Source organism: Borostomias antarcticus, assembly GCF_949987555.1.
Source record: "Borostomias antarcticus genome assembly, chromosome: 6".
Classification (NCBI taxonomy): Eukaryota; Metazoa; Chordata; class Actinopteri; order Stomiiformes; family Stomiidae; genus Borostomias; species Borostomias antarcticus.
Window position 1 is genome coordinate 28,924,180 of NC_140239.1, and position 11,118 is coordinate 28,935,297.

General features: G+C 43.8%; 1 protein-coding gene across 1 annotated transcript; it reads right to left on the bottom strand.

The window, feature by feature from the left end:
- Positions 1–1,194: 1,194 nt before the first annotated feature.
- On the bottom strand, positions 1,195–9,415 carry tnfaip2a (tumor necrosis factor, alpha-induced protein 2a; the record flags this gene model as incomplete). The annotated part of the gene is made up of 12 exons (XM_084439577.1): positions 1,195–1,345; positions 3,001–3,122; positions 4,064–4,219; positions 4,452–4,577; positions 5,142–5,253; positions 6,020–6,112; positions 7,070–7,164; positions 7,416–7,541; positions 7,662–7,776; positions 8,060–8,717; positions 8,888–9,013; positions 9,394–9,415. 12 exons carry the CDS (start codon positions 9,413–9,415, stop codon positions 1,195–1,197), a joined length of 1,902 nt encoding a protein of 633 aa, XP_084295703.1.
- Positions 9,416–11,118: the final 1,703 nt, after the last annotated feature.

Here is an 11,118-nt window from a genome sequence, read left to right on the forward strand (position 1 = left end):
ATGAGTGGATCAGAGGGCAGCAGACTTGAGTCACACAGCACAGGAAGACAGCAGACGCAGTCCACAGATAGTAGAAACACTGGCTTTATTTATTAACAGAGGGTCTCTGTAAGGGAGGCATACAGGTCGGTGGCTATTGTTATTGCACATGGGGCATAAGTGGCTGACTGGTTCACACGTCACATGAGACCGGTAGGGCACAGTCGTCAATGTCTGCAAAGGATGCGTAAGGGGTTGACTTGTCGCTTCAAATGAAAATGAGGTCATTGTTACACACTAGGGCAGAAACACACACACACAGGCATGAATACACTATATCTACAGTAACAATGAGCCCTCTCATTTTAGCATCTCCACTGGTTGGAAATGATGAAGGACCTAGATAAAGATGATATCATCAAGGCTGAATGTAACAGTTAGACTGAGTCATACACTGAAATATGTTTATTCTTGTCATAATACTTAGTATAATTTAATATAATACAATACAATATACAATAGCATATATATATTTCTTTTTTACAAGGACTTAATACACAGTTATTATAAAGAGCATAATTGCATTCTGATGTCCATTTCATGTATGGTATTGTATAATACTAATGCATCTAACATTGTCAATGACTTACTGAAGGCTTACATGTTCACTTGAGTTCCATGTGTTTAAGTTGCATGGATTTTATCACATGATTATTGTTTCCCTCTTGATAACTTGATAGAAAGCTAACCCAAACAGGAGCACTAGGCACACTAGAAACATGAGTTAACAATAGAAAAGAGACATGATTGTAACATGATAACGTTTGAAATTGAAGCCACTATTATTGTTTTTTTTCATAGGGCCTGAAATGAGGCCTAGCTAGTCCACAAGCACTTCTCAGAACATGTCAGTCGAGTCGGCTAGGCTCACTGTAACTAATTAGTAGGCTAGGTCACTGACTTAACTGATAGAAAACCACTTATGAAACCACCGTAGACCATGGCAAGATTTTCAGAGTCACAAAGTGACTACTCCTAGTCTACTCCGAGTCTCTCCCGGATGACTGAACTTCAATTGACAAAGCGTCAGTCTCCAGTAAACTGAAGATTCTGGGTTCACTCCCCAACTGAATGCTTTAGTACAAAAGAGACTGGAGAATCAGCAGAATCTCTCCCATTGTAGAGACTGGTCATCCCATTTGAGGTTTCTCACTCTCATTTGAGCGGGATCTTGGAGAAGAATGGAGGCGTGGTATTGGTTTGGGTGACTGAGGGGCGGTTCACCTCCAGGCTCTCTTTGATGTTGCGGGTGACAGCAGCTGTGAGGTTGGCTTTGCAGGACAGCAGGGCAGAAACATGACGGTGACTGGAAGAAAGCAACACACAGGAGGTGGAAAACACAACTTATCAACATACTATCAACACGTATTATGCCTGAATATCTCTAGAAAGATACCGAAATCAAAATTCCTCTGCCCAACGCCTCATGTTTGTGGATAGGTTTGATGGGAACAGTTCAGTATGGCATGAACACCATCCATCCATCTTCATCTGCTTATCCGGGGTCGGGTCGCGGAGGCAGCAGCTCCAGCAGGGGGCCCCAGACATCCCTTTCCCTAGCAGCATCAACCAGCTCTGCCTGGGGAATCTTTAGCCGCTCACAGGCCAGTGCGGAGATGTAGTCCCGCCACCTAGTCCAGGGTCTACCCCGCGGCCTCCTCCCAGCCGGACACGCCTGGAACACCTCCCTAGGGAGGCGCCAGGAGGCATCCTCACTAGATGCCCGAACCACCTCAACTTGCTCCTTTCGACGCAAAGGAGCAGCTGCTCTACTCCGAGTCTCTCCCGGATGACTGAACTTCTCACCCGATCTCTCAGGGAGACCCCATCCACCCTCCGGAGAAATCTAATTTTGGCCGCTTGTATCCGTATGAACACAACAGAGGCAATAGGGTTTTTGGTGAGTCACTGTTAGTGACTCTAGTAATACAAAACTCTTAAAACAGATGTGTTAATATCAACACACTAATGCGTCTATATAAGGACAACACATTGTGTTATATTTGATACAATCACTGTGTTAGAAAATCCACCTCTCCAGGAAGATAGCTAACACCATTAGCTCACCAGCTACTGTTCAAGCAACACAATGGTGTATTTTCTAACACATGGTAGGATCAGCAAATAGCCACAGTTGGTGAATGCTCCCTTTGTGTTGACTGTAACTGATACCTGTTATCCCGGCCCTGGCCTGTATTTTTCCACTGCGCAGGGGGAGGAGATACCAGATATCAGCAGCCAGGCAGGGGGAGGAGATACCAGATATCAGCAGCCAGGCAGGGGTAGGAGACAGCAGATATCAGCAGCCAGGTAAGGGTAGGAGACAGCAGATATCAGCCAGACAGACATCTGATGAGACCCCACCTATCTGCTGGTCACCAAGGCAACCGCTACTTGAGTGTGATGACGTGTACTGTGTCATCGTTGGCTGCAGTATGTAAAGTAGTACTAGGTACAGCGCGATACAGAACAATTTCACCATGCCGGAGCTGGGATTGAACCGGGGGCCTTGTGATCCCCAGCCTGCCGCTCTATCTCCTGAGCTAGGCTCTACCTCCTGAGCTAGGCTCGGGTCTCTGTGCTGACCACTGCACGCACAGAGAAGAGAAGGATCTGGATCTTTGTGTCTGACTCTGGGGACGACGCCAAATAAGCAAATGTCCCCAAAAAGTTGTTGTGCTCCTTTACGGCATGGCTCAGCTACAGCTCAAGTTGCCATTATTATATATATTATATATATATAATAATATATATATTATATTATTTGAACCCCTCGTCTTCAATGACTGTGGAGATTGTAGAACATCACAGGAGGGCAGCCAAGCATGGACAAAACACCTCACTTCAACTGACGTTCATATTGAATCCCTCAGATTATATGGTACACATTTAGTACTGTGCATGTAAGGACTGTATTGGAAATTGCTGATGATGTCTCAAACCCAGCGTAGTCTTTCTCACCTGAGGTCAGGGTAGTCTCTAGCCAGGGTGACGATCTCTAGCTGGATGCTTCCTGGGTCCTGTAGTCTCACAACCTCCGCCAATTTAGTCAGGACTTCGCTCAGCCAGCTCTCTTTGGAACCCTGGGTAAAATATTAGAAAGTCAGAAAACTGTTTTATAATGCACAATATTGTACTATGGTGATTCAAATGAGTGTAATAAATGTTGAAATACTGTATGTAATTCCAGGTTTCCTATAAACTCCTCAGTTTTGTTCACGGGTTAAAGGCAAAGAGTTTTAGTCCACAGCCTTAGTGATCTATCAACTTCACTATTTAATGTAGTGGCGTAATAGCATTCCACATCTGGTTTGGGATCTCTGGGCTCAGGAGGATACATTCCAGAGAGATTATGAGATGGAAGACCGTGCATTGTGTTAGTTCTCCTTCTTTCTCTCTGTATGATTTGGTCTGTATGTCAGTGTGTGTGTGTGTGTGTTAGGAAGGGAAACATTTTCAATTTCTATTTGTGTTGAATTGAATTGAGAATGCTTTACTACAAAAGAGAAAATGTCCTTTCGTTCTTTCTTTCTTTCTTTCTTTCTTTCTTTCTTTCTTTCTTTCTTTCTTTCTTTCTTTCTTTCTTTCTTTCTTTCTTTCTTGTGCTCCAGGAGGCACAGAAGATTCTGAACACACATCTTGAACCCAGAGTTTGAGGTGCTGCCTTCAGGCAGACGGGTCAGAATGCCAAACTGCAAGGCAAGTTTAAAAGAACTGAGAGTTGCAGCAGACCTGCAGTTTTCTGGAAGTTTGTTCCAAATATGTGGGGCATAAAAACTGAACGCTGCTTCTCCATGTTCTCTGGGGACAGAAAGCAGGCCTGTGCCAGACATGAGAGGTCTGGATGGTTCATGGAGATGAACGATTAAAAGTCAGTGCTCAACTTCAATCAGTAATGCTAAAAACCACAAACGAAGCCAGAAATCTTGTCAGAAGCCAGAAATGTGATACAGCGACTTGGAGCCCAAGACAAATTTCCCTACCGGTCAACAAAGCATATCTTGTCGTGCATTTAGCCGCTTACCCATTCAGTGAAAAAGGCGTCCAGCGTCCTGCTGTCTTCACACAGTAACTGGGCTGCGGTCACCTGCTGCTCTCTGCCTCTCAGCTTCATCTTCCTCTTCATCATCCTCTTCACATACTCCACCATCACTTCTGTATGGAGCCTTCCAATGAGCTCCTACACACACACACACACACGCACACACGCATGCACACACGCATGCACACACAGACCCACACACAAACACACAATCACTGTACTGTAGTTTCCTTGCATATATGTGTGTCTGTGTGTGTGTGTGTATGCATGGGTGTGTGTTTGTGTCTGTGTGTGTGTGCGTGTGTATCTGTGTTTTTGTGTGTGTGTGTGTGTGTGTGCGTGTTGGGGGGAGGGTTCTGTGTAATCGTACCTCCATACAGACAGGTTTCAGGTCTCTAAACTGCTGCAGGTTCTTGTCCAGAGTCCCTAGAATGTTGTCCAGTATCATCTGACTTCCCGTGAGCCAGGCCTGCGTCCACCACTTGCGGTAATGCACCTGGCAGGACCAGGTTTATTTAGAGGTCAGTCTTGGTTGGAGTTAACTGGCACATTTTCCAGTCTTAAATCAGGAGAAGCCTTTGCCACAAAGAGATCTGGGTAAAATTAAATGTGTTTTGGATTTTGTCAAATCCAGACAAAAAATTTGGGGAAAGTCAACAATTTCAATCTAGTTGACATGATTGTAAAGGTATCAACTAACTCTGAGTCTAACAAAATGATCTGTGTGTCTTGGATGATCTAATTATTTGGTTGTGTGGCTGAGTGGTCAGTTGTATCAACATAGTGTCTCACGATTTGGTTCTGATCTTGAATACCTGAACCAATATTTGGTTATACATTTGGGAGGGGCTTTCCCTGACTGGCCAAGTTCTATATTATTATATTTACTTCCTCAAACTCATCCATGCTCCATGCTCCTTCGTGTCTACAATTGATTGAGTTTCCTTCTGTGCACCAAACAACTGATGAAGGTGTTTGGATGAACACCGAAACGTCTTGTATGTTTTAAGTCCAGTGTTTAAAAAAAACAAACATTATTTTTGATAATCCATCTCCTTACCTTTAGATCGACGTGCATGGGGCTGGTGAAGTACCCATAGCCACAGTCTCTCAGGGACGATAACGTGGACGTACATCTGGCCGTGGTCCCCTCAGACGTGGAACTGAAGTCCCTGTGGAGGATTCAATATATGGTTATCTTCAGCCTCAGGCTCATCCCTGCCTTGCACTGGGGCGGCTGTTGCTCAGTTGGTAGAGCCGGTCGTTCGATGATCGAAGGGTCAGTGGTTCGAATCCCGGATCCGACTGTCCACATGTCGAAGTGTCCTTGAGCAAGACACCTAACCCCAAATTGCTCCCAATGAGCAGGTTAGCACCTTGCATGGCAGCTACCGCTGTATGGGTGAATGAGAGGCCATTGTAAGGCGCTTTGAGTGCCGCTAAGGTGGAAAAGCGCTATATAAGTGCAGTCCATTTACCATTTGCGCTAAACAGAGCGGCTCAGGTGATTCTTTGTGCCAACAGCCGAGTCTATAACAGTGCCTGAGACCCCCTACCTCCTCTTCCCTGGCACTTAACATTGAATTTCTTTTCCTTTACAGGATTCCCTTGTTTATTATTATTATTATTATTATTATTTAGTAAGCATACTATGTAGGCTACTTGGCTTTCTGCTTCTTTTGTATTCAGCACTTTTTTTCTGTCACTCTGCTACCGTTACACCCGAATCCACCCCATCCTTCCCATAATCCACCCCATCCTTCCCATAATCCCCCTTGGGGATTAATAAAGTGTGATCTTGTTACACGTAGCATCTATAATGAAACTGAATATTCGTGGGGAAAGATAGGACAAGACATGTATTTCGTCACCCTTTCAGAAGTAGACAAACCCACTTCTCAAGAATAAGCAACAATGAACAGGAAAGACCAAGCCTACCTGAATTGTTCGATGCTAACCAGGTTAGCTTTCAGGATTGCCGGAGTGTTCTCCGGTCTTCTCTTCACCAACTCATCCAGAGAGCTCTTGTAACTGCAAATATGTATAACAAAAGATTGTTCTCATTCTGTTAATTCTGGCGATACAATAAAATAAAACGACGCATCACCCAGTTGTAGAGAATCATTACAGTTTATAACTACAAGTTTGAAGAAGTTAAAGGTTACAAGAGACACGAAAGTGCTGCTTGTATTAAATTCCATGTACCGTTTCATTTGAAAGTAGTTTATGGTTAATAAAAATAAACATGGGTGTCCAGAATAATAATAATAATTTTGGACCGCGAGGGATCTTTATTGGCCACATGGGACACACACAAACACACGCGAGTCAGGGGCGACAGCGCACACAACACACACACACACACACACACACACAGATAGCGTCCTGTCTTGTGTTTCGCACATGAGAGGGAGGATGAGCCACACCTCTAGCAGTTCACTTCCTATGTGGCCCACACACCATCAAAGAGTCCATTCACTCACAGTGAATGAGAGAGAGAGAGAGAGAGAGAGAGAGAGAGAGAGAGAGAGAAAGAGAGAGAGAGAGAGAGAGAGGGGAGTTGAGCAAGATCTTCAGTGGTCGCCGGTGGAATTTTTATTTATTCAACCAGGAGCAGTGAGCTGCCTCGTCAGTGGCTGAAGAATCTGTTGTTCTGCATGTTTTTCGTATGGGTTTTTGAGATGTTCTTGGGAGGCTCTTAGGAGGAAACCCTTGCAAACACGGGGAGAACATGCAAACTCTGCACAGAAAGGCCCGGGAGACCTTCTTGCTGTGAGAAGACGTGATTTTGGGGTGATTTTGGGGTTCAGTGTCTTGCTCAAGGACACGTCGGCATGACGCCGGGAGCTGGGATCAAACCGGGGACCTTCTGAACCAAAGCCGGCCGCTCTACCTCCCGAACTACGTGCTTGTTCACTGGAAAAGCATTTCCTGTCATGTCCATCTACAAGAGTTAGAGAGAAGGGGAAGATGGAAAGAGAACACCACCTGGTCAAGAAGCTATCCAGCTGACAGAGGATTCTCTGGGCTTGACTCTCCTTGCTCAGAACAGACCTGGCCTCTCTCATAGCACTGTCAACCACCTGGCAAAAACAAGGCCAATACATTAGCAAACTTTAACGTGGAGAACCTATAACTATGATGTATTACAGACCAACAATATCTTCTGAAACTGTCACTCTGATGTGTGAGGTGGATGCATGGGTAGACTAATGCAATTTTGATACAAGCTATTGTATCCCCTTCCAATTAAAATGGCAAGAAATATGTGCAATGCGTTAACAACATTTACATGAGGTGACTAGGTTGGTGAAAGTTGTCCGGTTAAGTGTACCTCTAAGACTTCTATGGCGAGGGGACAGAAGCAGTATCCGTCTATCAGCTCAGGCCTCTTCCCCTTCAACCAAACCTCCTCCTCTTCCCTTCTCAGTGTCGAAGACAACCAAGTCTTCACTTTAGCCTGGAAAAAATGTCAAGTTATCTCGTCAAATCCATAATCCCTTTTTCTGAGCAAAGCCTTAAATCAAGTGTTAAAATGTAGTCATCGATATTGAGCTACAGTATTTCTAGTAATGTTTACCTCTTTGTGAGCTAAATACTGTTCTTCTAATACTGCGAGGTCCGCCTCAGGCATCAGCGTTCCCAAGGACCCACTCTTGATGTTCCCCTCAAACTTATCATTTTTCAAGATGACACTGCAATAGACACAACAAGAGGGGGTATTACAACTGTTTGATATAGTTAAACTCCTCAATTCACACATTACAAAACAAGTTAGCTGTCATTTACAAGGAAACAGGAATTCAAGTTTGAAATAGAAAATGCTCAAATTGGAGTTGGAGGAACTTCTTTTTTTCTTTTTCAGAAAAACCCTGATTCAGTCATCAGATCATAAGAATCACTTCTCCCAAAAAGGAGTTTTCTATGAGATACAGGAAAAAAAACATACATTTATTAATAGAAATCAATATGACTTACTTTGGATAATAATCATTTATCCAGAATAGCAGATAGCAACAGTCATCAATGTCAACTCCAGAACGGGTTAGTTCTGTCAGTCGTGTGGAGAAAGTCTGGTGGTAAATCCTTGCGTACAGGTTCAAAATATCAAACTCTTGTGGGTAGCAGTCCACCACATCCCTGACAGCTACAAGTAGGTCTTCCTTTAAGCGCTTTCCCACCTTACACACCTCCTTCTTCATTTCTGTTGAGAGCTTGTCCTCGCCACTGATAACCTCATCTTTGGCGGCGTTCCTAAGCCGTGACTCCACCATTTTCCAAAGCAGTGTATCGTGGGTACGTCGGCACCTCTGTGGACGCCAATCAGGGACTCTGACGCCCTCCGGCTGCTCCTCCCATCGCCGGTCCTGCTCCTCCTGTCGAGCGACGGCCGCCGCCGCGCTGCGGAGTGTCGCCAGGTGTTCTCCCGAAGACGCGGAGCTGAAGGTGGCGTGGACGGCCATCCATACACGGCTCAGCAGGATCTCATAGTCTTCCTGTAGCTTGTTTTCCTCCCTCTCTGCCACTGCCGTTCCCGGGCTGAAGAGCTGCTCCTCTCGCGAAATCAGCTGCTGGGTAGCCTCAGCCAAGCGGTTCTGCCTTAGGTTCTCCTCAAAGTCCAAAACCACCTCTGGAGCTAAGCAGGTTTTAAAGACATACAGTAAGGCACATGTGTAAACCAAATAATTCAATGTAGAGCCAGACAATCGATAATTCAAATCGGCAGATGCTAAAATGTTTTCGGTTGCTGGACAACCTTGGGTATAGGCAAATATTGACCAAATACAAACACCATGATGAATGTACCTTTTGGAGCAGTGTCCTCCACCACGATGCGGGAGGTGAGTTTGGAACTAGGTTTGGGACTGTGAGGACGTCTCACAAAAGGGATTTTCAGCCTCTTGAACTTCCCACTGTCCGGGGCTCCCGCTTCTGTAGTTAAAAATAAGAATAATAAGAATAAGAATAATAAGCATAAAAATAAGAATAATTGCTCGTCGAAAACCAGATGTTATCAGTCAGAGGTACTTATACAGCATTGCCTACAGTATATAGCTAAGTAGCTGATAGTTTATCTAACTAACAGTTCAGACAGTTAGTCATTAGTTGCTTACAGGGAGAGTGATAAGTTAAGTTTATATTAGTTTACTTACTTAGTTTATATAGGATTTAGAAATAGGTCATCTGTTTTGATTATAGTTTTTCTACAGCCCCCCCCCCCCCACACACACACACACACACCCCACCCAATTTATAGCCCCGCCTACACTCCCCCAATTTAATTTGGGGGACTTTAAAATCCTGCTGTAGACCTGGGGGCCTGTGAAGGGACATTTTAGCAATAGGTTGTCAGTGACGTAGCCTCCTGGTAAGAGAGTGCTAAACCATTAAGAGCTTCAGTATTAGGACGTTAAAGTCTAAAATATACAGGAGCCAGTGCAGCAAGCTCTCTGCCTGGTTTTAGTTATGAGTTTGCTATGAGACTTATTTCAAACACACATATTACTGTAGTTATAAGATATGATGCTTTACAAAAAGCTTCTTTTACAGATGTTTCCAGAAAGGGGGGGGGGGCAATATAGCAGATATAGAACTGACTTAAGAACTAAACATTATAGAACTCAAAATTCTTCCTTGACCTCTCAACAAAACTGTCGAGCAAGCTCCTGGAAAATGTTTTGTGACAACATGTTGGTGTTTTCAATGTTCATAAAGCCCATGAATTAAAGGCTTTTTACTCCTTTATCTAATCCATCCTGAGCGCCTCGATTATTCCTCTTTCAAGTCTTCATTCCCCTCCATTAGCCCCGGTGGTCAGAGGGACACCAGCAGCACTCCAGTCACCATTCTCTTCCCAGTAAATAAATAAAGTTGATATCTAAGTTGATATCTAAAGCTTATTTGACTCCTCATGAAAACATCTAACATCAGGACACAAACCCGGGATGAAAAATCACTACTGCGAAGCCTTAACCGCTCGGCCACCAGGCAGTAAGGTAAACTTGAGTAGGGTAACGTTAAGGTAAAGACATGAGATTACATTACATTACATTACATTAGTCATTTAGCAGACGCTTTTATCCAAAGCGACTAACAATAATTGCATTTAACGTAGGAAGAGCCAATGTACTACTACTTGCCAGAACTCACAAGTGCATCTTCTTTCTAAAACAAACAAGTGACTAAGAGCATAATCTAGTGCTGAAGCAAAGTGCAAGAATCACAATCTAAAGTACAGTGCAATATAATAAGTGCTTAGGTGGGAGGATTGTTGTAGTACTTCTGAGATGAAGTGAAGGGAAATGGGGTAACGCTTTACAATTAGCCAATGATTAGTTAATGATGAGTTACTGATTAACTCTGAGATCAGTTAATGAGTAGTAACTGATGGGGACTACTATAGTAGTTAGTGAGGAACTAGAGAACAGACTGGGGACTACTATAGTAGTTACAGAGGAACTAGAGAACAGACTGGGGACTACTATAGTAGTTAGTGAGGAACTAGAGAACAGACTGGGGACTACTATAGTAGTTAGTGAGGAACTAGAGAACAGACTGGACTACTATAGTAGTTACAGAGGAACTCAATAATCAGTAACTATTCATTAACTTATCACTGGTTCCTAAGTAACTACTATAGTAATCCCCAGTCTGTTCCCTAGTAATCCATCCTGATCTACTATACAGTGATGTATTGAGAATTAACCATTACCTACCCATTCACTAATCATTGCTTCCTCAGTTACTACTAGGGACGCACGATACTGGATTTTCGGCCGATATCCGATCCGCCGATCTGTTCCAACTCATTTGGCCGATAACAGATACCGATACCGATCCCTACACCTAATTGCAGAGATCATAAAATCTTTTCTGTAGTGGAATTAACATAGGGCCTACAGTATTATCATGCATACTCTTATCGTGTTGGCCCACCAGCAAATGCAAATTAATCTTAAAATTATGTAATATTCATTCTTGGTGTAAAATAAGATTGGAGGGGATGGGATCGGTGGGTAGCGGTGTGTTGGCCGATC